Here is a 26,668-nt window from a genome sequence, read left to right as displayed (position 1 = left end):
GAGAACCTAAATGTATGTAACTGAATATACATAATTGGAATGAGAGAGAAGCTGGGAAGTCTTTGGCGTGCAGGTATAGGGGAACTTGCTGCCTCGGCCAGACCTGCCTAGGCACCACCAGCTACACCCACCAGCTCTAACAGTCCACCTGGTGAGAATGAGACAGCACCCTTACAACAGTGAGTTCCTCCTTCGACTCTCCTGGAAACCACATGGACTCAGACAACTTCCTCTCACCACCTTGCATAAGCAATCTGTTACCAAGTCACCTCAGTTTGACTCTCAAGACCATCCCCTAGTATCTTTCAAAGTGACTATTGCATTTTGCATTCTCAGCAGCAATACATCAAAGTTGCTGTGGTTATAGTTTTCTTCCTATTTCAGTAAAACGTTGCTATGCTTTGTATTCTGTCTCTATCGTTTTTCATGCTGTCTTTAGGGTTTTCACCATTCTAATAAATATACAGTAGTACCTCTTTCATTTCTAGTTTATGCTTTCTGTATTTCTTTTGCATAAATGAGATGTGCGTATTTTATATATCTCCTTTCTTCCATGAAAAGTAGCATTACTTATTCCTTTGCACTTAATAGTCTGTTTCTGAAAACACATCTGAGTATCTTGTGTTTTATTATTCATTCTTTCTCTTCCTTCTTCTTCTGTCTCTGTCTCTTTCTCTGTCTTTCTCACCCATCTTATCTTCTCATGTATTTTTGTTGAGAACTTAACATTGAATGTAAAAATTGTAGAAGGGTGATAGAGCACCTACCTAGCAGTACCATCAAAAAAATTAGAGAGATAACTTGAGGCCTACCTAGCATGATATGAATCTCTTCAGGATAGGATTTACATTGGCTTCTGTCAGTTAAAGGTACTGGCAACCATCACCTCAATCCAGTTCCCAGAACTGAGATGATGCAAAGCCGGCCACTCTTCTACCAGCTCACCTTGTCTCCTATAGAATAGCCTCACAGGTACCAATTCAAAGGAATGCTTCCTAGCAGGTTCTCATCCCAGACCTTGGGATATGTAGCTCCAAAAGCCTTGCTCATCAGTCTGGTTAACAGAATGCCCTGGATCTTGGTTCTTTCTTTCTGGTTGTTAGCTCCTCAATACCTTCATACAGATTGTTTGTGATATTATGTTCACAATTTCTCTTTTCCTCAGCTTGTCTCAATGCTCCCATTACAAAAGCTTTTCACATTGCTTTTCAAATTGGGGCTGAGTTTTCTGTTTTATGTGTTATATGCAGTACTTTTTCAAATGTATCTATTCTCTTCTTGCATTTTAAATGTCTTTTGTGTGTTGAGTCGGGGAGGGTGTGTGCTAGGGTTTTGGGATATTAATCTTACTATGTGTTCATTAATTGCTGCTCAGAGTAAACTGTGTACTTGTGCCTGCAAGGCTGTTTTTTTTTTTGTACTTAACACAATGATATTTAATAATGTCATCTGTTGTCCACTCCACCATTACTTCCTGCCTAGACAGTAGCTGAATCAGCTTGTGTACTCGTTGCTCTTTCAGTTTTCTCAGATTTCCTGTGTTTTTGTGAAGGCATGATGGTACTTTTAAAAGAATGTTCATGCTGTTTTAGTCAGCATTTCTAGGTACTGGTAGGATGAAAGATTTTGGGTTCTCTAACCTATATCACATTGCTAGAAAGAGAAGTTGAACAGTTTTTTCCTGGTCATGAGTCATGATTGCCACTATCATAATGATGTAACAGGACAAGTCTGAATATTTTATGTGAACAAGTGAGCAGAATTACCCTGCTCTCCAAGTTTTAGACAATAAATATTCTTTCTCATTTTATCTGTCTCCCCAAGAAACATCCAGGGAACATTCTAAAGGCTGCTCTGCCTGTGTCCTCACCAAACCCAGTGAAGGCAGTGATGCAAACAGGTGTCGGGGAGTCTCCTCTCTGGAGAAGTGCAAAGGTGAGACAGCTGGTGAGCAGCAGAGTGAGAAGGGGAAAAGCATGGAGAAGCAGCCCTCTTCTGCCGGGGTGGCTAGGCCTCATGAAAGAGGCGAGGACCGCAGTCGTGTAGCTGCAAGCCTTAAACAGCAGGACAGCCACTGGAAGCCCGGCAGACGACATGACTCAGCACTCAAGGCCAGATGTGTTCCCCAGAAAAGGCATGGTCAAGAGCTCAGAGGAAGGTGCTCCCCAGCAGGGTCCAGCCGGCCTGGCACAGCCAGGGGGGAGGTAGTCCATGCTGGGCAGAATCCTCTCCACCATCGCATACCAAGAAGCAAGGTGACATTGACACAGAAGCCCCCAGAAGGGGTCTATTCAGATTTGCCACAGAGCACAGAAGAGATAAGGTCAGGATCCAGGAAGCTGGGGACATGTCCTATGTCTGAGGACAGTCAGGTATCTAAGGAGACTGATCCAGCATCTGGGCCCCTTTCTGGGAAAAGTATGAATATTGACCTTCTCCCTGTAGAGCTCCGCCTGCAGATAATCCAGAGGGAAAGAAGCAGGAAGGAGCTGTTCCGCAGAAAGAACCGGGCAGCTGCGGTCATCCAGCATGCCTGGCGAAGGTAGGACCATGTGGTGCTGCAGCAGCTCCAGTTCTTTGGTTGCTCTGGGTGCCCCTTACTTAACACCTTCTGTGCTCTCTGATGTTTTCCCAGTGAAGTTCAAGTGGTGGCAGAACAGGACAATTTTATGGAGCCTACCCCATGCCTTCGTGTCCCTTCCTGTTTGTACAAGTTTTTTAAATTTTTATTTATTGGGAGTACTAGGGTTTGAATGCAGGGCCTCACAGTTGCTAAGACAGGTGCTCTACCACTTGAGCCACACAGCCAGGCCTTTGTCTGTCCAAGATCATGTGCCCTGGCCCTCCAAGGAGATCATCACGACAGAGATCAGTGGTCCCTGACAAGCAAACCATTCAGAAGAAAGATGGCTTGTCACTGTGGTGATCTAGCACACACAAGGGCCTTTCCTTGCATTGTTAGTGAAGTGAGTTTTGGCTACGGTCCTGATCATGACAGTCGAGGCAGCCTCCTTCTCTGTATCTGAAAGTGGGCTAGCGAAAGGCAGCCCACTAGATGGTGCTCACATGCTGAGATAATAGGGCCAGGACAGGGGTGGCATTATTACTTCCATTGTTAACACTCAGAGTTAGCATTTGTTGTGCTAACTCTGGGAGGCAGGAACTCTTATCCACATTCCACAGAATCTGAAGCACAAGGCAGCTAACCACCGGACCATTACAGAGCTAGTAGGTGCCAGTGCTGCCTCTGAGCCAAGATAGTAGTCTCCCCCGATGCCACAGATGGGAGTGGCCATTTCTCCCCTGCTTGCAAACATCTGCCAGGACATACATTGTTAAAGTTTTGGCTGAAAACTTAACAAGCCAGTAAGGCTTACCTGGCCGAGCCCCACAGCTGCTCCTTAACTGAAATGTCTCCCTCTCAGATTGTCTGCTCTTTAGACTCCTTTGAAGAACCAGAAACTGACAGGTCCTGTCAGTAAGTGTCCAGAGTCACAAATGAGCCTTCAATCATTCCCAACAGTGGGCTCACAGCTGGGTGTCCATCTGGGAAGCCCCCTCTGGCTGCAGCACTGTGCAATTCTGAGGTCAGGGGACATGGACTCCCAAAGGGTTTCAGAAATGCCACACATTGTGGAATGCCACACCTGGTGTTATGGTATGATAAACAACTTTATTGATTCTGTTATAGTATGACTATATTCTCCTTTTTAATAACAGGAGCCCTGGTGCCATCCTACAACAGTGTGTCTAACACTAAACCTAAGTGAGGGGTGGGGTAGAATACAGGACTCAGCACCTATGTGCTCAAAAAATTTAGGCTACCTTTTCAGGGGATATGTGGAGAATGAAGAGAGAGCAGGAAAACGGACAGGGATGGGGTGAGCAGGTTGAACCTTAGGCTCAAGAAAGTGAAACTTAGTTTTAAAATTAAGTGCAAGCTTTATTACCAGTTAAGACTTGACTATTTTGAAAATTAAAACCGAAAACCGGAAAATCTAAGTGGGAAAGGAGCTGTGTAAAACACTACTTTTACCCTAACATGGTGGGCTACTTTCCTGTCAGCTCTTTTCCAGCATATTGTAAGATGATTAAGCAAGGATGTGCTATACAGTAAGAAGAGCCCTGAGCCCCTGGTGAAAGGCACTACTGAACATGCTAGGATTCTCCACAAAGCAGCAGTGTATGTTCTTGAAAATGGGAAAATGGGGGGGGGTTGGGCGGGGGGAGGTTCCTTCATGCGAACTCACAGTTTCCCTACCCAAGGTGATCGGGTGGAAGCTGGCCCATTGAAGCTCCCAACATCTCCAGCCAATATCTGGGCTTTACCCAACAAGCGCAGAGGGCAGGGAAGAACACTGACATCTCGAGCTGGAAACAGCATTGCCCCTCTACCTTAGCTTTTCTCTAAGGCTGGCGTTTTGGAAAGGTGGTTCATATTCCAGTGGAGGGATACCATGGGTTGTCACTCATTGGGAAAAGGAGGAATCATGTAGGTTGACTGAAGTCAGCCTTTGGGGACGGAGGAAGGGGCTGCACCAAGCTCTTAAAGAGTCGACTTAGGAAGACGATTTCCATTTGGTGTGTTGAAAACAAGCACAGGGCCTTTCCTCTGTGTAGCTTCTCTAAGCTCACCAATAGTTAATCAATTGACATATAATGAACACGGATGCAGCTCGCCTTTTAAAGGGTTCAAAATAGTGTTTGATAAGTTTGGGGTAAGAACCCATCAAATAAACACTACTTGGCATCATAGCTCTTCCCTTCCCTTACTCCAAGCCATCCTGCAGCAAAATGATCTCACCTTTTCCACCATCCTTAAAATCTTCTGTGGGTCCCCATCATGTGTGGGATAGACCAAAATCCTTAGCAGTGTGTGGCTGTTGGGCCAGAGAACACTAGTTTCAATGATGGTTTCTCCAGCACTCACAGTCAGCCTCACACAGACTCAATCATAGGAGGATGCCTGGAATACAGCAGAACTTAAACAAAGTTGACTCCTTCCAGCACAGGCCAGCCTCACGTGCTCCTTCCCTCACCAATTACGTGGTTCTCCAACCATATTACATTACTTTTCTTGCATAAATGTGTGCATCTCAGCCCATTCTGTTGCCTAAAATACCCTTTGTGCCTGGTAGACGCCTACTCATTCTTTAAAACAGCTCAGCCCTGGAAAGCCTAGCAGAGCACTGTCTTGTCTGTCCTGCATCTGTTCCTGTGCACCCAGCTACTGGCTCTTGTGCCACACACTTCACACTGCATGTATTGGTTCCACCTCAGCCTGTCTCACAAACCTCTGGGTCCCTGAGGGCCAGGTCTCATCTGATTGAATCCTAGTTCAGAAGTACTTCATGAAAAACTCAGCATTCAACATGCTGCCTCTGAAATTAGGAATGGGAGTACAAATGAACTTCCCAGGAGTTACAAGGTAACTCCGATACCTTGTAGGAACCTGAAGGAAATTTGGTTTTCTCAAAACTGTGACCTTAAAGTCTCTCTTCTCCTCTGACTCCACCAGCTACCAGCTTAGGAAGCACCTGTCGCACCTTCTGAGTATCAAGCAACTTGGAGCAGGAGATGTACTCAGATGGAAGCAAGTGTGCACGGCACTGCTCCTTCAGGTTTGGAGGAAGGAACTGGAACTTAAGCTCCCAAAGGCCATCGCAGTAAACAGGATGCCCAAGAGTCCATCCAAAGGCACCCTAGGCACAAAGCCCACCAAGCACTCAGTGCTCAAGCAAATCTACGGTAAATGTTCTTCTGATTGCCACCTCCGAATCTGAAATAGGACTTCACACACAAAAAAAAGCTTTCTTTAATCTATTTCTAAAGAACAGGAGAGTTTTCAGCACCAAATTTAATGCCTCCCTTTCATCAATTCTGAATCAGAATTGGTTTCATGAGGCATTCTAGCATCTCAGCCCAGACAGTGTTCTAGCCAAGCAGCAAGATTCCCCACTGGGCACCAAGGCTGAATCTCACTGTTAAGACCTCTCCAGCCCTTGGCTTGGTTGTCCCTGCCTTACACTACCTACTTGGATAACTCTTGATTCAGACCCTGCCTGCCTTTGACCTTTTGTATAAGACTAGGGTTGCTCACCTGTGGGAATGCCCAAGACCCAATCATTACAGTAAATATAGCAGATGAATCAATATAAACTGAAATATTTTCAGTTTTGGATAGCCCATCCAAACTCAGCAGAGAACAAGTCTGGCAAAAAAAGAAAAACTCAGCAAAGCACCTTTAGGGTGATTTCCTGCAGTTTAGGTAGCAAAATCTTAGGACTTTGCCCTGACCTACATGTTACACGTTGAGCACACCTAAATGCCAAAAAAACTTTCAGACTTTGGAGTATTTTAGCTTTTGAACTTCTGGATTAGCAATGACCAACCAGTAAAGCCTACACAAATATCCCCAAATCCAAAAGTTCCAAATCAGTTATTTCAGGGAGTATCCCAAGGGCTACTCAACCTGTATTTCTAAACCACGTCTAATTTATCTCAGCAAACACACCTGCAAGTTCAAGCCCTCATCTCAAAAGAAATTCAGAACTTGGTCAGGCCACAGCTGCCATTGGTCAAAGATAGATGGTTGTTGTTGATTGATTTCAGGTTGTTCTCAAGAAGGGAAAATACATCATTCCACAAGACCTTCAAAAGCCCCTGCTGTATTGCGTCTCAATTCAGGTAAGGCAGCCGGCACTGCATTGGCAATGCAGATGGGGAAGGGTTTTGTTTCATTCTGAAATGTAGACCATAGAACATAGATGGACCATGGTTTTCCCATGCTCATTGACTTGAAGTATGCATGTTTTTTATCCCCCTTTCATGGAATTATTACTGCAGTCAACATCTGTCACCATAAACAGCAACTTATTTTCACAACTAGAAGTTATTACCTTTACCTCCAGTAGAAACCATAAAATGGTAGCTTTGATCACTTTTACATTCTTGGTTCCATAAGGAAATGAAAATGCTTTCTTTAAAGGAATGTGTTGGAAATCCTTGTCTCATTTTGGTGTTGTCTTACCAAAGATGGAAGGGTACCACAGACAATGCTGACAGCACGTTCTGCTCAGGTCAGGCTCATCAGCACACTTTCACTCGCAGGAGCGGCTCAGGAAACTCTCTTCAGCCCCAAGACATGTGAATTTTACTTGGGGCCTCTTCCCTTACACCAGCATTCAAAGTGGATAAGTTCAAGGCTGTCAGCAGCTAATGCCAGGTCCAGTGTAGCTCACAGGTGGCTATGGCAACATACTCCCCCACCCTCCCTAGTCCACATCGTCATCCTGAAGGAACAGAGAGCAGCTGGGAAGGTGAACAATGACTGTCAGCATGAACTTTTAACATTCATTTAGTTTTTGATGGGGGAAAACCCTGGAGTGGGGGCAGAGTAATTACTGCCAAATCTTTTTAAAGAGTTGGATAACTGACCTAATGTAAGCAGGATGATCAGGAGTGGTGGATAGGGTAGTTAGAAACTTTCAAAGGAATCAAGGCTCACAGTTCTGTAAAAAAGACCTTATTTATGTTTACCAAATTAAGTATTTCAAAAACAGAACTGTCAGATATAAGTACCGGAGAAGTGTCATTTAGATAAACATTGGTATGAATCAGATAATTGATTATTTTTCACTGTCTTAAGAGAAAAACAAATCCAGAATTATCAGCAATTCTTAAAAAAAAATGTTTAACAGCATAAAAGGTTTTTAGTGAGAAAACCAAGTAAACAAATTCCAAGAAATACACATAATGGTTTCTTAGGACTTCATATGAACAAGCATCTTATTTTCCCTACAACATATTTCTGACTGGTTTGAAATTAGACAAGGATGAAAGAGTATCCCTAACCCTGAATTTGGGTAAACAGATTTGCTTAGTTCCAACCCCACCCACATTAAGCATCAACCAGGTATTACAACTGGTCAGACAGAACTGCTAGCAGTGGTTTGGCTGAAGTCTATATGTCTTATACAGAAAACAAGTCTCTAAATTTCCATGAAAGAGCAGGCATGGCTTGGATGCACATAGAAGTTTCTGAAATGGGGTGTCAGGCAACAAATTGAACTAAAAAGGAGAGAACATTAATTTTGGACTTCACCTTGAACAAAAAGTTAGTTGTTTTTACCCTAAGAATTCAGTGGGAGTGGGGATTTTCTGACTTTGCTCAGTGTGATACTGTTTTAGAAAACTGGCACACTACAGTCAGTCACATATCCAATGAATGAATATTGCTTCTACCCTTCAACTTGGGGAGATGCTTTCCTAGGGCATCAGAAGTTCCTCTACCACTTAAGAAGGAAACAGGAAGGCAGAAATGGCAAAGTGCAGCCTCCTTGAGCTATTGCTCTACATAGGAGCAACCAGTTTTCTCCAGTCTTCTACACCTGACTACAAAAAAATACCATCATAGGCTTTTATTCACACACACACACACAACGGCACCCATCTCTTTAAAAATGAACTTCCTTTAAAATTCCATCCCAGTGAGTGGAATAACCATGGGTCAAGTGATAATCGTTAGCAGCACCCTTGTATGAGTCCACTATATCTCTGCCAGCTGCAGAGAGGTTTATAACTGACAATTCACTTCAAGATACAGTGAAGGCAGCCAAAAAAACCATGCCCAGTAATTTATTTTAAAGTCAGTTGTTACAGCTATAAAACCAAAAAAGAAAAATTAAGGCATGTTTGTTACTTTAAAAAACTACCCAACATTTCATGTATGCTTTTATCCTCCACAGAAAGTTAGGAGCAAAATACAGCAATACGGCTTCAGCAAGGTCTCCCAGCCATTTGAGGACTCTGTCCTCATTTGGCAGTGTACCACCATTTTCTGTGACATCCTGTAAGTTTTTTTCAAGATCATCATAAGGTCTCAAAAATCCACTTTAAGTTTGAGGTGCCTATTGTTTCATCCTTCATGCTCTGAATACTTTTTAAACAAACGAACTTATTTTCTGGAATAGACTATTGTAAAATGTAGGCACAGAGGGAATAAAAAGATGTGTTATGTGTATATTTAAGTATGTTTTGTGAGGCACATACAGAGAAAAGTATGTTAGTTATTTCAGGCAAACTGAAGACCTAGGTTCCAGTCTCAGTAACTCAAAACACTTGCCCCTTCCCAAACTCGTTTATTCCTTGAAGCGATATCCTGTATCTTTGAGATGAGGAAAAACACAAGAAGACTATGTCATTCTGCACCTAGAGAAAACTGGCTCATCGCTTCACCTGACTCCAGGGATAGCTCAAACCTAAATTCTTTTTCCTTACCAAGGATGTCTTCCTTTCAGCATTAAAATGAGTAACTTGAGTATCTATCTGGTATTTGTTTTTAACAGTGAGCAACTTGCAGTGTATCCATCTCCTTGAGAGCAGTGGAAAATCAAGGAACTTTTCTTACAATCTGCAATCAACTTCTCAATCAAAAAACAAACCAAAGCTTTAACTTTTGACCGCCTGTGAAGACTGAAATCAGTGCACAGTTAAATCTTGAGAAAGCTTTAGTATCCATGCCTAAAAGCTATATTACCATGAACATCTGTTAATTGAAAGAAAATGCCCACATCTCCTCTCTGCTCTTACACAGCACTGTTTTGTAAATCACCTCAGCTGAACTGAAAGGACAGAAGCAAACCATGCTCATGCATACTGCCCAGCTGTGTGACTTCACCTAAGCCAGTATGGCTGGAAATGAGAACTGGTAACAGTAAAGTAAAACAAGAACATGTGTGCTAAAGGGGATATGGGGCTGGAATTTCTTACAGCGGGTTAGCATAGGCTCAACTGAAACCTAAAATCAGCCACCTACATCTCACTCCTTCCTGGGAGTCAACGGCAACATATGTGACAGATGCCACATCCTCAACCTTATCAGTTTTAAATTTAGGTAAGAGTCATGGCCCACCGTTTGCATTTAGAAACTGTCTGTAGGCCTGTAAGCACTCTGTTGATTACTTACGTTTTTCGGTTCCCATGTTAACCTTGCAAGGCCACAGGTTGCAGCCATGTCCTTGCTGATGGCATTCTCACTACTAAGCAGAACCAGCAGAGTCACAGGATGGAGGAATCAGTCAGGTAGGGTTTACATTCATGCAAAAAGGTGCCAACTCAGGTCTCAACATCCCCCTTGTATTTTATGACCAACTCACAGAGGTGAGCAGTTTTCTCAAAGTGCCCTTCCTCTTGGCAGGGAAACTACAGATTTTTGAGTCTGTAAGAATACCTAGCTTAAGTGAAATACAGTGACTATGGGCCCTTTCACATTTAAGGATAAGGCTGCTGTGGAAATAAAAGGCATAAACAACATCACATCATGCTCACATGGATTTTTAGGCTTACTTCTGTTTTTTTCTTAGCAGTGTCATTCCTGTGCTAATAAAGTATTTACCTAATTTAATTGCCTTACTTTTAGTTTAACAGTTATCATATCCATAATTATGAAAACACAAAGGGGGCTAACCTAGATGGGATCACAAAGATTCAGCTGATTTGCTGATAATTAAGAGTAGAGACCATAGTATCACTCCCTATTGTGTAAATATTTAGATCCTATAAAATGCAAAATGCACCACTATCCATAACCATGTGTCGTGTACTAGTCCAGGAAAACAGCCTGAGCTTCAGTGGGAGGATTCAAGTGTTGATTTACTACTTCAGTGCAAAGGAAGGGTCATAAACAACTTTTTCAAAAGTTTAGCTTTAATGACAACTATTACCTCAGTCTCTCTTCAAAATAAGACAGATGCGAATAAACAATTTCACACAAGAGGTACACCACAGTGCGTCTTCAATACACTGTACTCAATGCACTGGGCCCCTGGGGATGCCCAGTAATATATACACTGAAGCAGTAATGTAGGTCTGTGAGCCACTGCTCCTGAACACTGCCACTCTTCAAAGTCTGTAGAGAAAAACAAGGATAATGTAAGAATTGTACCAAAATCACCATGCCACCTGACAGTAATTTTCACAACAAAACATGATTTGGGAAGGTTGGGGGTGGGGGTTACTGGGGTGTGAACTTGGGACCTCACGCTTGCTAGGCAGGTACTGGGTACTGTGTTGGGCACTTTCAAGATAGGGTCTCGTGAACTATTTGCCCAGGCTGGCTTTGAACCATGATCCTGATCTCTGTCTCCCAAGTAGCTAGGATTACAGGTGTTAGCCCGAAACATGATTTTTCAAAGCCCATGCAACAGTACTGCCATGTATAAATCACCACAGGCAGTCTGCCCAGAAAAAAGGGAACTATTCATTAGGCATTGCCATAGGAAGTGCAAATTCCTAGTTATGTCCATAAGTGTGACCAGTTTCTTGTTTCCTCCTGCATGTGCTGGAGGCTAATGAAATTTCACCATCAACCATCCTTATTCTCCTGATCCCCACCTCCTTGGTATTCTAGTATCTCATGATCTTTGCACTAATAACAACTGAGAGTAGTTCCACAGGGTCGACTGAACTTCTGTCTCTTTACTGAAGTAGGCAGATTGTCTAATCTGGGAATAATCATCCAAATTCTTGACTTTTCTTCCCCTCTACTATTTCTGAATTATTCCACTGCCACACTGTCCATTCTTTCTACAAACGCTACTGGGAAAATTCAGAATGAGTGTGTGTGTGTGTGTGTGTGTGTGTGTAGGCTCTATTACTCAAAGGTATGACTATAGATGTCAATGAATAAACAACCTAAACACCTCTTTTACCTCCTAAACCAAAAGCACAAAAGGAATCCTAGAGAACAAACTTGGCTCCCAAAATAGTCCTGCTGACTGCAGAAAGCTCCAAACTTCCTTCTTTTGATTTTCTCTTAGTAGTCAATGATTTAAGCATTAGAAATTGCCTGGAAATGATTCTTGCTCAATAGTTCCCTTAATGATAGCCAACGTTTATTTAGGTAGCACTTTTAATAAACGTTAAACACTTTAACTTGAATAATTTCCTTTAATGGTCACTAAACCCAAAAGGCATGCAAAAAAAAGGGCATTATTTTACAGAGAGAAAAATAAGCTTGTATAGATAAGAGGGGGGGAACCCCAAAACTTGCCAAGTTATCACAATTAATAGTTTGTACCAATTCAGGTAAGAATGACTCTGATACCAATTTTTAACAACTACACTGCCTGGTACCACCTTCATTCTGTTTGAGTATTTTAAAGCTTTTAAAACTTGTTCTAGAACCAAATACAACCCTATGGTTAAGTCACAGCCAAGTGCTGCACAGCAGGGGAAGCCCCAAGAAATTACCACGTTGGTCTTAATTCCAGAAACCAGTCCATGCATAGGAACCCTACCCTCTCAAAAGCACCCCTGCTCCTCCCATGAGCCCGCGCCTGTACTGACAGTACAAAACAGTTGGTACCCTGCTTCTTACTGTGATATTCTTGATGATCTGCTGCACCAAGATGGCATTAGTTAGCATGTGAGGCCTTAGGGGTGCATGCTGAAGCAGCAGGCGGAGCATCTGGCCTACAACAGGCAGCTCCTCAGACCCAACTCTGTTCACCCGCAGGCTTTGCAGCATCAACCTGAGTACTCGTGGAAAGAGGGCCAGGATGGAGACACAGGCCCCCCATAGCTTGTCCCTATAATAATGGAGACAGAAATGAGTAAGTTGACACATAAAGGGTTGAGTGTCACATCCACATTCCCCAAAACTGAAATGGCCTTTTAAAACATGTAGCATTTTTTGGTAAAATTTCACAAACCATAATTAATAAAAATTGGGTTTTATTAAAATTAAAGTAAATCTCCCCATTTTTACAGAAGCCTAGCAACCAGCACTTTCTTGGGCTTATTAACAAGACCTCCTTAAAAGTTCTAGTGACAATTTGTTAACACAGAACTAGCCAGAGAACAGAATTATGTATACATGCAGACCTACAAATGCACACCCATTATCCAACATTGGATTCTACTCAATGATTATTCAACATAAAAGATATCCAAAGAGTAAGAATATTCCACTGAAGAAATTCATGAAACTTTAAGCCTATAAACTGGGTTCTAAGCCTATTCAACATGTTACAATGACAGATTTGAAAAGAGAGGCAGGCAGGAGGCAAAATGGATTTCAGAAAATAGCCAATAGGGGACCATTACTGCAACACTAGGTCACTGGAGGCCAGAAATGGTAAATCTAAATGTTCATAAACATCATTCTCTTAGTATTTTTACAAAGGAGAAAAAGATGTTTACAGTAGAGATGGATGAAGCTGTAGCCACACTCTAGAAGACTGTCAATTAAATGGACCAACATCCATTTGGAGGGAAGAGTCCAGGGACTGCTAAAGGGTTCACTCTTAGTTTGCTGCAGTTTCTGTACTATGAACATACAGCCCACCCAAATCTCCAGATCTTTCTAAGAGAACCTGATTACCTCTAAGTCTAGTCAGAGTAGCCTTTTCACAGTATGACAAACTTCCCTAATTCCACATATAGCAAGTACATGTGAGATGGATAAGGAATCCATTCTAGGCCAACCAGACTCTTCTTTTTAGGGTCTTTATTCAGCCTGTTGTCTTATGGATGCAGAGCCAGACTGGGGATAACCATGTGCAAGGAGAAAGCCAGGATGTAGACATAGCTAATAATGAGGTGAAGGCATAGACATAAAGACTATATGATCTAGGTTAAAAAGAAAAGCATAAGCTATTTTGGTTCCTTCTGGACTTTTAATTTTTAGCACTTGGGTTTTTATAAGTTACTCCTGTAATGGTCCAATACACAGTTAATATGGCACTTAACGATGGGGACCTAAGAACTGTATAATTAGGCCATTTCGTTATTGTGCAAACATCCTAGTGTATTAATTTACACAACCCTAGGAAGTATGGGACAATCACTGAGCAATGTCTGGCATATTTTTTTTATAAAGTAAGTAGAAATAGTATACTCACTCTGAATGATTAACATATAATAAATATATATATCAGAAATAGTTATTTATTATTAGTATCAAGTATTACATATTATCAGGGAGCTAAGACAGGAAGACCACAAGAATAAGGCCAGACCAGGCTACAAAATGAGATTCTATCTCAAACAACCAATAAATAAATAGCATTACATATATAATTATATGTGCTATTCTTTTATTTAACTAGCAGCACAGTAGGTTTGCTTATACCAGCATCACCACAAATGTAAGTCATGTGTTGTACCATGACACTATGGTGGCCACAGTATCACTAGATAATAAGAATTTTTTGCCTCCATTATACTCTTATGAGACCACATGACCACCACTGCATATGTGATCCTCACTGACCACTTCCTTTTTGTTAGTTTGAGTAACTTTCAAATAATCAATCATACATGGCTGAAAGGCCAACGTGTCAGAAACTATGACAGAATTCACACAACGGAGTACAAAACTTGATGTGGGAATTTAGGGTCAGAATCTTCAATCGTCAACAGTGTTAGAAGTGTGTTTCAGGCCTCAACTGTGACAGGCAGCAAGCTTGACCTGGGTTCTCTGCATAGAATGGAAAGTCAAGAAAATGCAAATGTGAAGGTATCCCATAGAGGGGTCTCCATAAACCTCCAGAACTCCCACAAAAGACACACTTAGAGAAAAGATATACAACTCAAGACATGAGTTTGTTTAGACCTATGAAAGACAACCTCTAGAACACTCTTGCTCTCCAATGCACCAGAAGATAAACAACTGAAAGAACCTTTAGAGTAACACCAGTAACTATGAGCAAGCAAAAATGACAAAGTGCCAAGTAAAAGTCCCTTCCTATATTTAAAAGTAGTTTTTGGAAGAAATGAGTAGAAACAATAGGGGAAGATAAGAGAGTGACTGAAAACTTTCCAGAGTAAAAGAAAAACCGGACTCTTCTGAGTAAAGGAGGATACTAACTAACTATACAGCAGATAAATAACAATCATACAGGACACATCCTGATTTGCAACTTAAGAAAAGATAGAACAAATTCTTAAGATTAGTACCTACAAACTAAGAAACTTCAGAGTAACAGTAGGTTGTTCTTTAATAAGGAAGAGCAGAGAAGACAACAGAATAGTATCTTCAAGATTCAGTGGACATAATTCTGAACAACTTCAATTGGTCAAGTATGATTTTTGGTCAGTTACTAGGTTGCTAGTGATTGGGCACTTTTACCACTTGTGATCTTACAATTACCTTCTTCAGCGGTAAAGGAGTAACTTAAAAAGTGTATTAGGTTCTGGCTGCCAAAACTGCCTTCCAACTAATGCCACCCTGAGAGATGTACAATGTACAGGGTCTTGGCAATATCAACTTTACCAATATCCAATTTTAAACTGGGCACACTAAACAGGGAAACAGGTATTATACATTGAATTTTGTTCAGTACAGCCAAAAAAGTCAAAGCAGGATGTTCCTCTATTTAAAAACAAACAAACAAAAAAACCCATAAGCTTGAAGTCTGTAATTTGGAAACTTAGGTTGAAGAGTTTAATAAAAGGGCTCATATTTCAAGTGACAGGAAATGACAAAAGAGCAATATACACAGTTCATAAATGGAGATCTTATAAAATCTTTAGAACTCTAAGAAGTTCCAATTTATAAAGCTTTATTCTTGATCAGGCATACTTGATGATGTGTTAGAAAAATACCATCAAAGCTATGTTCGTTATGTTTAATTTCATAGTGTATTTACAGTAAAATACCTAACATTTTATATACACTCTTACTAGAAAAACAAATCTAAGTATAGACAATAAAAAAGTTACAATACATTCATAAAACAGAATACTGTAGAGCAGCCAGAAAACTATGGCCCAGAGCCAAACCCTGCCCAAAGCCTATGTTTATAAACAAAGTTTTACTGGAACACAGCCAAATTCATTTATTTACATATCGTCTATTGCTGCTTTCATGCTACTACAGGGGTGTTGAGCTATGACAGAAAGCTTATGGCCCACACCAAACAAAAGCTGGCCTAGGTATACAGAATAAAAGTAAATGAAACACAGCTAAATGAATCACCATGAACGAACCTCACAGATGATATTGAGAGAATGAATCAAATCATAAAAAATATATACAAAGTAATTCTTGTGAAGTTCACAAAAATGGTATTGTTTACAAATACATGCGGCATTTTTTAAAAGTTAAGTTGCAAGACAAAAGTGGGCAGGGTGGGGTGTAGAAGAGAAATCTAACTGTGGAGGGTACATAAAGAATGTGTGTACTCCCCACTCAGCACAACAATTAAAAAGAAAAAACGTGTGTGCTGATGATGGTCTATTTCTGAAACTGAGGACAGGTTACATGAATGTTTAGTTTATAATTACTTTTAAACTATTAAACATGCTATACAATCAGTATGTATACATTTTCATGGCATTTAAAAGCTCAAAAACAGGGTTAGGCATGGTGGTACATGCTTGTAATCCTGCACGGAGGCAGGAGGACTGAGAGGTACACCAATAAGAATATAAACATAAAAACACGGTTTTAAAACTGGAGTGGAAGCTTCCAAACCATTCTAGGAGCTCTAGTGAAAATATTACAAAAGCACAAAAGTATTCACTAATTAAAATCACTGGAATCTTAGAACAAGTTTCTTAAATCCAAGAATTTAAAATTCTACTCTAACTCTAAGGACACCTGAAAACCAAACAGAGGTTTGTACTAACAGCCCAGTCTCTTAACAGTAGAATTTTTGTCTTGCTAGTCCTATCGCAATGTTAATAAGGGAAAGCTCTCAAGACACTTTATAATTCCATCTAACTTTTCAAATTTGTAGTTTAAAGGAAATCCATAAAACTAACAATTCTCACCATAACAACAGGATTATAAGGAAAAAGCCAGCAAAATTTATACAAACTCAGAGTTTACAGTATTTCTGAAATCTAATTCCCTTTTACTTTTATTTATTATTTATTTGGGGGAGAAGGGGAACAAAAGAAAAAAATGTTGAAAAATAAACTATTACCTCTTTTTTAGATGTTCTGCTTCCCCTTTCTCTAGAGTAAGCAGAAAGTAAAGAACACTGTAGCAACAAGAAGCCAGAAATGGCAGCAGAGTTTCACTAACTACACACGTATGATCCAGGAGCTTACAAATAACATCAAAAATACAGCCAGCTGTGCTGTCAGGTATTACAGTCAACCCAACCTGAGTGGAGAAAAATTAGATTAATTACCTCTTCACAAAAGCCTCCTCCCCCAAATAAAACCCAAACCTGTTAACTGGAGAGTTAACTATACATAACATCTACTTAAAGATAGCATATACATGACACATTCCAGCTACCATACTTAAAGGTCCTATTTTCCTGAGAATTTAATTCCCAAATTAAATGACTATGAAAATATGCCAACTAAAGATATTTTCTTTGTGACACTGGGGAATAACTCCAGGGCCTCATAAGTGCTAGATAAGTGCTCTACCACTGAGTTACATTCCACCCAAAAAAAAAAACTATTAATACACCCTCTGTCTTCTATTCATGACCAGGTCTAATATTTTCCAGATGTTACAATTTCTACCACTGGTCAGAAATAAAACTGTTTAAAGACTGTTGAATGCATCCAAAGAAAATCTTAACACCAATAATCACATTTTAAAGTTTTTATACTATTTAATCAAGAAAACTCTGATAAATGGTTACCACCTCCATTCCAGATAAATGTAGAACTCATTTTACATTTAGCCTTCCCCTGCCCTTTGATTTATTAAATCAGATACAAATAAGGAAAATACCTATACTGGAATGTATAGGAGATGTTACTGTATTTAACACTTGACTGGAAGGCCAGATAAGGGTCATTATCATAAATTCATCAACTAGACTACACTGACTACACTGACATTAAGGTGAAGTCTAACTTGGAACTATGCATAAATACAGTTTGTATCTCTTGAAAAAACTACTGATGAATAATCATTGAAAAAAGTCTGCAACCTCTAAGGTCTTAACCTCCTCCACCAGGCTGTCTGAACATGGTGGCCAAGACTGGTTGGCATATTGATCTTTTACTAATGTACATAGTCAAAGGAGTGCATAAATCTCTGAGGTGGACAGGAAAAAAAACCCAAAAAGGTAGACACCTCTAAAGAGTTGGAAGTTTGATAGCAGGAAGAAGAGTCCTAGGAATTCAAAGTATTTTCTAAAACTCAAGAAACAGCATTTTAAAGAAGAAAAAAGGGGTTATAGATGTGCCTATAAAATTATCTAGAGACAAAATTTGAAAGTTCTCCCTTCACTGTAATTCAAAAAGCCAAAGACCAAAGCATAAACACTGGAGGAAGTTAAAAGCAACAGAAGCATACCTAATGCGAATTTAATACCAATGAAAACAAGAGACACCCAATGGTTAGAAGACAAGTCATTCTCATTAAACCTACGGCTTCCAGTGATTAAACCTTGTGATGTCCCTAATTTGGACTCCAAAACATTTAGGTAGAACCTAGGCTCCAGACTATATGCTGGATTCTCAATGCACTGACAACAGGTATCTATGAATTAACAAGAACATTTCAAGTCAGAAGGGATCTGAAGTATGTAACTTTAGGATCCCTCATTTCACAGATCTATAAAGTACCATTCTAGGAAAATAAGGGATTTTTCCCAAGTCCACAAAATAATTAGTTAACAGCCAGGAAAAACACCCAAGATTTTTCAGTTCTTACTACCACATCATACAGTGAGAAGCTGTGGTACTGTTAAGCTGAGAAGCCCAGACACTCCCCATGGCTATGGCAAGCTTAATCTTAACTAATGAATCTATATTTTAATTTTTAAGAGAAAAAATTTTAAGGATATTTACCAAATGCTTACTGATGGCACTTTGCAGGATGTCAAAGGTCTGACTTCGGGCAGGGATAACCATTAAACTGTGACAAACTGCCTGTCAGAAAAGGAGAAAACCAATAACCAAATCATGACATTTTTGTTAAGAAGCAAGTTCAACAGATTTTTTTTTTAAAACCTACTCACTTTACATAGCCATAGGAAGCAGGTTAACTATGAAGATGCAAAGGTCAAAGATCAAACAGCCAGATACCATATATACGGTAATCAAATCTATTAAATACTTACTGAGAATTGAGCTAGAGCATGTGTCATGTACAGGAATGAGAGAATGAGAAACTCTTCTCACACCACAGTATTTCTACCAAGGAACTGCTACTACTACAGAAAGACCTCAACAATATAAACAAAGGGCTGACAAAGCCTCCTTGACATTCTGTGCGAATAAATGCATCACAGGAAAATACTAATACAGGCTGAGTATCCCTTACCAAAAATGCTTCGGACCAAAAATTTCCAGATTTTGGACTATTTGCATAGACTTTACCAGCTGAATATCTATAATCCCAAAATCTCAAATATTAAATATTTGAGACTTTTTGAAAGTCATGCTGGGGCTTAACAAGTTTCAGATTTCAGAGCATTTTATTTAGACTTAAATTTTTTTTTTTAAATCAAAGATGCTGATGGCCCTTTGCAGACTTATCCTTCTCCATTTAATCATAACCTTCTCCTCCTATTCCCCAAAGGTAAAAGGAAGAGAAACCTATAGGAAATGGAGAATGTGTGTATGGGCAGGGGGGGGATTAGAGTGAAATTCCTAACATTTTTTAATTTTTAAGTTCAAAAGAAACCAGGAAATCAAGGACAGTACCAAGTCCTTCCATAAACAACAGTCATTACACACAACCTCCAGAGTCTTATAGAAATATAGTACCAAAAGTAAAACATGTCAAAAAACTGCATGGAGAAACAGACCCCTATAAGGTGGTATATCACTCTAGGAAGAGACTGGTTAAACTAAGTTCAAGATAACTGTCAATCAACCCTTAAAAATCAGGATTTCTTTCTTTGTGAGGAGATGAGAGTTCTTTCTTTTGTTTTTTATTTTGGGTGCAGGGCAACGGAGCCCAGGACCTCACTTTACTACTGACCTATACTCCCTCACCCTATTTATGTTATTAATGGATTTTTTTAGAGTACGAAAAATCAATAGCTCTATATAGCATTTCTTTACAAAATTTTAATTGATACTATCCATAAATTTAAATGGCATTTTTAAATCAATGGGAAAAAAACATTTTCAATGCCATCTTTCTACTTCAAAAGTAAGCATAGTGAATGCTGTCATTAATAAAATGTAAATCACATTTGCAAAGTGCTCACTAAATAATTATTGATCACTTCATCTTTTCCCTTTGTGAACAATTCAATTTTAAAGTCAATGGGGGGTGGGGCCAAGCTAGGTAAACTCTAGCCCAGAATGGACAGGAGAGTTAAGTGGCCCAGAACAGATTATCCATGGAAAGAGGCAGACTGCTCCTAAAAGCCAAGCCAGAGTCTAATGGAGTGAAGAAAGAAGGGTAGCAGTAAAGAGACTGAACTAAGACAGGATGATCAAGTTACTATAACCTCTTCCTTCATTTGCAAATGACAAAAGGAAAACATCTGAATTCTCCCAAGTATCTTAGCTAAAAAGTTGCACGTGCTTCTATAACCATAACAATCTGATCTCCCCTGAGGATTTACAAGTCACCATATGGAACCTGGCAGATAAAGAAAAGCTGAAAGCCTAAAACATGTAATTTCAAGACCCAGGGGCTAAGATTAAAGTAGGCAAGTATAGAGTAGCCAAAACCCACCTTATATTTGGTAAAGGTTAAATATTAAAATGACAAAAATCTAAACAGACTTTTGAAGTTTTATCTTTTATCTACAATGTATTAATTTTTAAACAGAAGATAATACTGACATCGAGAAGAATTCTTGTCACTTTTCCATGTATATGCTGACTGAAAGAGGCCATGTTGCTACACAAAAAGCAGCACAGATTTTCTATGCAAAGATCTTATGCATATCTGGAAATGGTACTTTTGACTCCATAAATCATAACTCCATTCAAAGACTTATCTATGCTATAATAACTGACAGACCAAGAATAAGTCTCAACTCCTAGAGAAACACTCAAAACGTAATAAGAATGAGAACAAAGATTTGAACTAACTGTACTGAGCTCTACAGAAAGTGATACACAAGCTGTCTCTTGAAGAATGAAAAAGAATTTACTAGCTTTGGCAGGGAAACTAATTCTCAGCCACAAAAACTGAAAACTGAAAGATATTTAAGACAATATATAATTTACAGAGAAATATACAGTAGTAGGTAAAAACAGGCAAAGTTTCAGAGGTTCAGGTTTCCTTGCTCAGTGAGGAGTTTATACTTGATCTTGTAGAAGAGTTATTCAACTGGTATGCTGACCTAAATGGGCGACTGATTGCTAAGATACGGAACTCAGGGTGGGGAACCTGTACTTATTTGCCACTAGGTACAAGCAGCCACTCCTATTTCTTACAAATGTCACTTCTAGCTATGGAACAGCGAGAACCAGACTTGCAACCCCAAGAAGAAAACTACACAAATAAAGAAAATGAATGTTTTCAAACATTAGGCAGTGGACAACAAAAGGCTATGACATTTGAAAAAAAGAAAATCCATTGCAAACCCAGTCTTGGTTTTCTACTGAAGGCCCTCTATGGACTACAGTGCAGGTAGCGGCAACCAGCAAAGTGTGGCAGGCTCCCTAACAGATGACAGACAAGAAGACACTGAGAGAGCTATAACAGCTGGAATCTACATAGCAAAGTATTCCAGGCATACTGCTGAATACAAAGGCTATACATGCACAAGGTGAGACTCCAGAGGCCCAGCAAAGAACAAACAGGAGCTGTGAAATGAACAATTCCTAAAACTCAAACAGGCCGGAGAGGTGACCATTTTGACCAGCAGAATGGAGGGTCTTCACAGAACACCCAATTTATCCAAAATATATTCAGAAGAGAATATACAGTAGAACCAAATATGCCCTACTATATCAGCAAACTGTCCTGCAAAGAGCCAGACAGGAAGCATTTGTTTTGTTTTGTTTTATTCATATGTGCATACAATGTTTGGGTCATTTCTCCCCCCTGCCCCCACCCCCTCCTTTACCACCTACTCTCCCCCTCCCTCTCCCTCTCACCCCCTCAATACCCGGCAGAAACTACTTTGCCCTTATCTCTAATTTTGTTGAAGGAGAATACAAGCAATAATAGGAAGGAACAAGGGTTTTTGCTAGTTGAGATAAGGATAGCTATACAGGGAATTGACTCACATTGATTTCCTGTGCATGTGTGTTATCTTCTAGGTTCTTTTTTTTTTTTTCCACATTTCATTCAGTTTTAAGTGGAACCTCAGTTCTCAAAGGCCCTTGCTCAACACTTTACAAGTCACCATTACACAAAGGGGACTGGGGGCCACATCTGAAGGAGTGGTGCTGAAACTAAGCCTGAGGCAACACTGTGGATCACACTGGAGGCCAGCCCGCCCACAGTACCTCCCCAGTGCCACCCATCTGCCTCCTCCCAGGCCACCAGGCACAGGGGCTCCAGAAGCAGAGCCAGGAGACTCCAACCCACTTTAAGACAGGACAGGATCCCAGGCAGAAGGTCCTAGCCTCAGTCAGGGATCACAGTTGAACTTTCTGTTAGGGAATTTTCCTTTCCAGTGCAACCCCTAAATTGCCTAAGACTTGGTTTGGTCTTAAGGTAAAATAAAACTACAACTACACACTGTTTTGCCCATGATGACGTGAAAATGCATGTTGACAGCCTGGTCCACTGATTGTTCGTCCTTGAAAGTAATAAATCCAAAACCTACCCAATGACAAAGAGTGAATCAAGGTAGCAGGGTGTTGTGACACAAAACAGGATGATGAACAGTATTAAGGGCGGACCAAGGGATTGAGCCCAGGTTTCAGCTAAGCCCTGTGTGCAGAAGCTGTGGCCTGGGTTGGGCTCTGATAGAGACTGCATGGACTAATGTCCCGCCCTCCCCTCACTGCTGACTGAGGTCTCTGACCAACACCTGCTGGTGGTGGCTCTGAGTTAGGGACACATGCAGAACCAGGGAACTCATCTTTTAGAGATCAGCAGCCTAGGCGCAACTGGTGAGGCTTCTAGGCATCACCACACATCCAAGGCCTGGGCTGCATTATTCTGGCTCTCGCCTTGAAGACAAGCCTGAGCGCCCTTGTGAGAGGGGAGCCTTTGTGAAGAACCAGCTCAGCCAGGGTGTGCATGTGGATGCATTTCTGCTCTTCTGAAAACCAGGTTCTCCCCCTTGGCTTGCAATTTGCTTTGCAGCTAGTGCTGACAGCAGCCATACATCATTCTAAAGTGTTAACAAAGTACAGTTTCTATCACAGTGAGCACCTCGCTAAGCTTATCCAACACTGTGGGGTAAGCCCAAGCTATTGGAGATAATAAAAAAAACCTATGTTTATACGCATATATGTATACAGATAAATAAACAGGTAATACACAAAGATACAGGCCACAATGGGTTCCTGCAGGTCAAATTCTGCTGTCAGCAGCAAGAGCAAGAGGCACCATGTAATCAAAAAAGACAATTTTAAAGGAAAAAAAAAATTTAGCATTTCCCAAACACAAGAAAGTGGCAGTATAAACGAAGTTTGGTTGGTCTGGGGTAAGTGCAGCCACCCAGCTAAGGGGTGTGTCCTGTCCTTTACAGGCAGGAGTAACCAAAGCTTCCACCCTCCCGGCCTGCGCACAATGAGACATGGACACACTGGCCTCTAAGGTCACTCCACGAACACTAGCACCACCCAATGGTCTGACGCTCAGGCACAAAGAAGTGACAGCTGACTGCTGCCTGAAGACATCAGAAATAAGACGGAGGAGGGAAGGACTAGGAAGAGCAGAGAAATGATTTGAGAATGGGTGTTATCCACGCTAGGCCTGCAATGGAGCAGGTCTCCAAAGCATCACACAGTAAAGGAACAGTGCAAAGTAGGCACAACCTCGCATAGGAACAGAGGCAGGAGCCAGAGGAGAATGGCTATGGGGGTTCGAGCAGGTGGGGAGGAGGGTCAGGAAGGAGCAGCTCATCACCTGGGCCCTCTCACGTGTGTGTTACCTTCTAGGTTAATTCTTTTTGATCTCACCTTTTCTCTAGTTCCTGGTCCCTTTCTCCTATTGGCATCAGTTGCTTTTAAGGTATCTGCTTTAGTTTCTCTGCATTGAGGGCAACAAATGCTAGATAATTTTTTAGGTGTCTTACCTATCCTCACACCTCCCTTGTGTGCTCAAAGTCCAATCACCTTGTTGTGTTTGCCCTTGATCTAATGTCTGCCTATGAAGGAGAACATACGATTTTTGGTCTTTTGGGCCAGGCTAACCTCACTCAGAATGATGTTCTCCAATTCCATCCATTTACCAGCGAATGGTAACATTTCATTCCTCTTCATGGCTGCATAAAATTCCATTGTGTATAGATAACACATTTTTTTATTTTATTATTTTTATTGTTTTATTATACATATGTGCATACAAGGCTTGAGTCATTTCTCCCCCCTGCCCCCACCCCCTCCCTTACCACCCACTCCGCCCCCTCCCTTCTCCTCCAACCCCTCGATACCCAGCAGAAACTATTTTGCCCTTATGTCTAATTTTGTTGAAGAGAAACTATAAGCAATAATAGGAAGGAACAAGTGTTTTTGCTGGTTGAGATAAGGATAGCTATACAGGGAGTTGACTCACATTAATTTTCTGTGCATGTGTGTTACCTTCTAGGTTAATTCTTTTTGATCTAACCTTTTCTCTAGTTCCTGGTCCCCTTTTCCTATTGGCCTCAGTTGCTTTTAAGGTATCTGCTTTAGTTTCTCTGCGTTAAGGGCAGCAAATGCTAGCTAATTTTTTAGATGTCTTACCTATCCTCACCCCTCCCTTGTGTGCTCTTGCTTTTTAGATACCACATTTTGTTGATCCATTCGTCAGTAGTGGGGCATCTTGGCTGTTTCCATAACTTGGCTATTGTGAATAGTGCTGCAATAAACATAGGTGTGCAGGTGCCTCTGGAGTAACCTGTGTCACAGTCTTTTGGGTATATCCCCAAGAGTGGTATTGCTGGATCATATGGTAGATCAATGTTTAGCTTTTTAAGCAGCCTCCAAATTTTTTTCCAGAGTGGTTGTACTAGTTTACATTCCCACCAACAGTGTAAGAGGGTTCCTTTTTCCCTGCATACTCGCCAACACCTGTTGTTCCTGGTGTTGCTAATGATGGCTATTCCAACAGGGGTGAGGTGGAATCTTAGTGTGGTTTTAATTTGCATTTCCTTTATTGCTAGAGATGATGAGCATTTTTTCATGTGTTTTTTGGCCATTTGAATTTCTTCTTTTGAGAAAGTTCTGTTTAGTTCACCTGCCCATTTCTTTATTGGTTCATTAGTTTTAGGAGAATTTAGTTTTCTAAGTGCCCTATATATTCTGGTTATCAGTCCTTTGTCTGATGTGTAGCTGGCAAATATTTTCTCCCACTCTGTGGGTGTTCTCTTCAGTTTAGAGACCATTTCTTTTGTTGAGCAGAAGCTTTTTAGTTTTATGAAGTCCCATTTATCTATGCTATCTCTTAGTTGCTGTGCTGCTGGGGTTCCATTGAGAAAGTTCTCACCTATACCTACTAATTCCAGAGTATTTCCTACTCTTTCCTGTATCAGTTTGTGGTCTGATATTGAGATCCTTGATCCATTTTGAGTTAATATTGGTATAGGGTGATAATACATGGATCTAGTTTCAGTTTTTTGCAGACTGCTAACCAGTTTTCCCAGTAGTTTTTGTTGAAGAGGCTGTCTTTTCTCCATCGTGTATTTTTAGCACCTTTGTCAAAGACAAGTTGGCTACAGTTGTGTGGCTTCCTATCTGGGTCCTCGATTCTGTTCCACTGGTCTTCATGTCTGTTTTTATGCCAGTACCATGCTGTTTTTCTTGTTATTGCTTTGTAATATAGTTTGAAGTCGGGTATCATGATACCTCCAGCATTGTTCTTTTGACTGAGTATTGCCTTGGCTATTTGTGGCCTCTTGTGTTTCCATATAAATTTCACAGTAGATTTTTCAATCTCTTTAATGAATGTCACTGGAATTTTGATGGGAATTGCATTAAACATGTAGATTACTTTTGGGAGTATAGACATTTTTACTATGTTGATTCTACCAATCCATGAGCATGGGAGATCTCTCCACTTTCTATAGTCTTCCTCAATCTCTTTCTTCAGAAGTTTATAGTTTTCCTTGTAGAGGTCATTCACATCCTTTGTTAGGTTCACACCTAGGTATTTGATTTTTTTTGAGGCTATTGTAAATGGAATTGTTTTCATATATTCTTTCTCAGTTTGTTCATTATTAGTGTAAAGAAATAATAATGATTTTTCTATGTTGATTTTATATCCTGCTACCTTGCTATAGCTATTGATGGTGTCTAGGAGCTTCTGAGTAGAGTTTGTTGGGTCTTTAAGGTATAGGATCATGTCGTCTGCAAAAAGGGATATTTTGACAGTTTCTTTATCTATTTGTATTCCTTTTATTCGATAGGAAACATTTTAAGGCTTGCAGGCCACATAAACTCTGTCACATATTCTTTTTGTTTGAACTTTTTTTTTTTTTTGAGACACGGTCTCACTATGACAGCCCAGGATAGCTCAGAACTCACCACTCTTCTGCTCCCACCTCTGGAGTGCTAAGACTACAGACATGACACACTCAAGTTTAATTCTGAGGCAGAGTTGGCTAACTTTTGCCCAGCTGGCCTGGAACCACAATACTCCAGAGTAGCTAAAATTACAGGTATGAACCACCAT

General features: G+C 40.5%; 2 protein-coding genes across 15 annotated transcripts in view; one reads left to right on the top strand and one right to left on the bottom strand.

Moving 5' to 3' along the window:
- Invs (inversin) overlaps nt 1–10,400 on the top strand; it is a 151,186-nt gene extending 140,786 nt beyond the window's left edge. For 9 of the 11 annotated variants that reach the window (XM_020166884.2, XM_074051372.1, XM_074051370.1 and 6 more), the window contains 4 exons: nt 1,825–2,542; nt 5,519–5,748; nt 6,613–6,687; nt 9,348–10,400. In XM_020166884.2, coding sequence (XP_020022473.2) covers nt 1,825–2,542; nt 5,519–5,748; nt 6,613–6,687; nt 9,348–9,454 — 1,130 coding nt within the window. In that variant the 3' untranslated portion in view covers nt 9,455–10,400. The remainder of the gene's footprint in view (nt 1–1,824; nt 2,543–5,518; nt 5,749–6,612; nt 6,688–9,347) is intronic. The other 2 variants (XM_074051378.1, XM_074051379.1) reach the window with 1 other exon arrangement.
- Nucleotides 9,863–26,668, bottom strand: part of Tex10 (testis expressed 10) — a 51,035-nt gene continuing 34,229 nt past the window's right edge. The window contains exons 12-15 of one of the 4 annotated variants that reach the window (XM_074051380.1): nt 18,772–18,852; nt 16,935–17,116; nt 12,368–12,590; nt 9,863–10,909 (exon numbers count right to left, since the gene is read on the bottom strand). In XM_074051380.1, coding sequence (XP_073907481.1) covers nt 10,796–10,909; nt 12,368–12,590; nt 16,935–17,116; nt 18,772–18,852 — 600 coding nt within the window. In that variant the 3' untranslated portion in view covers nt 9,863–10,795. The remainder of the gene's footprint in view (nt 10,910–12,367; nt 12,591–16,934; nt 17,117–18,771; nt 18,853–26,668) is intronic. The other 3 variants (XM_020166878.2, XR_012440367.1, XR_012440366.1) reach the window with 3 other exon arrangements.

This window comes from Castor canadensis, chromosome 13 (assembly GCF_047511655.1).
Source record: "Castor canadensis chromosome 13, mCasCan1.hap1v2, whole genome shotgun sequence".
Lineage (NCBI taxonomy): Eukaryota > Metazoa > Chordata > Mammalia > Rodentia > Castoridae > Castor > Castor canadensis.
This window is presented reverse-complemented; position numbering and strand designations above follow the sequence as displayed.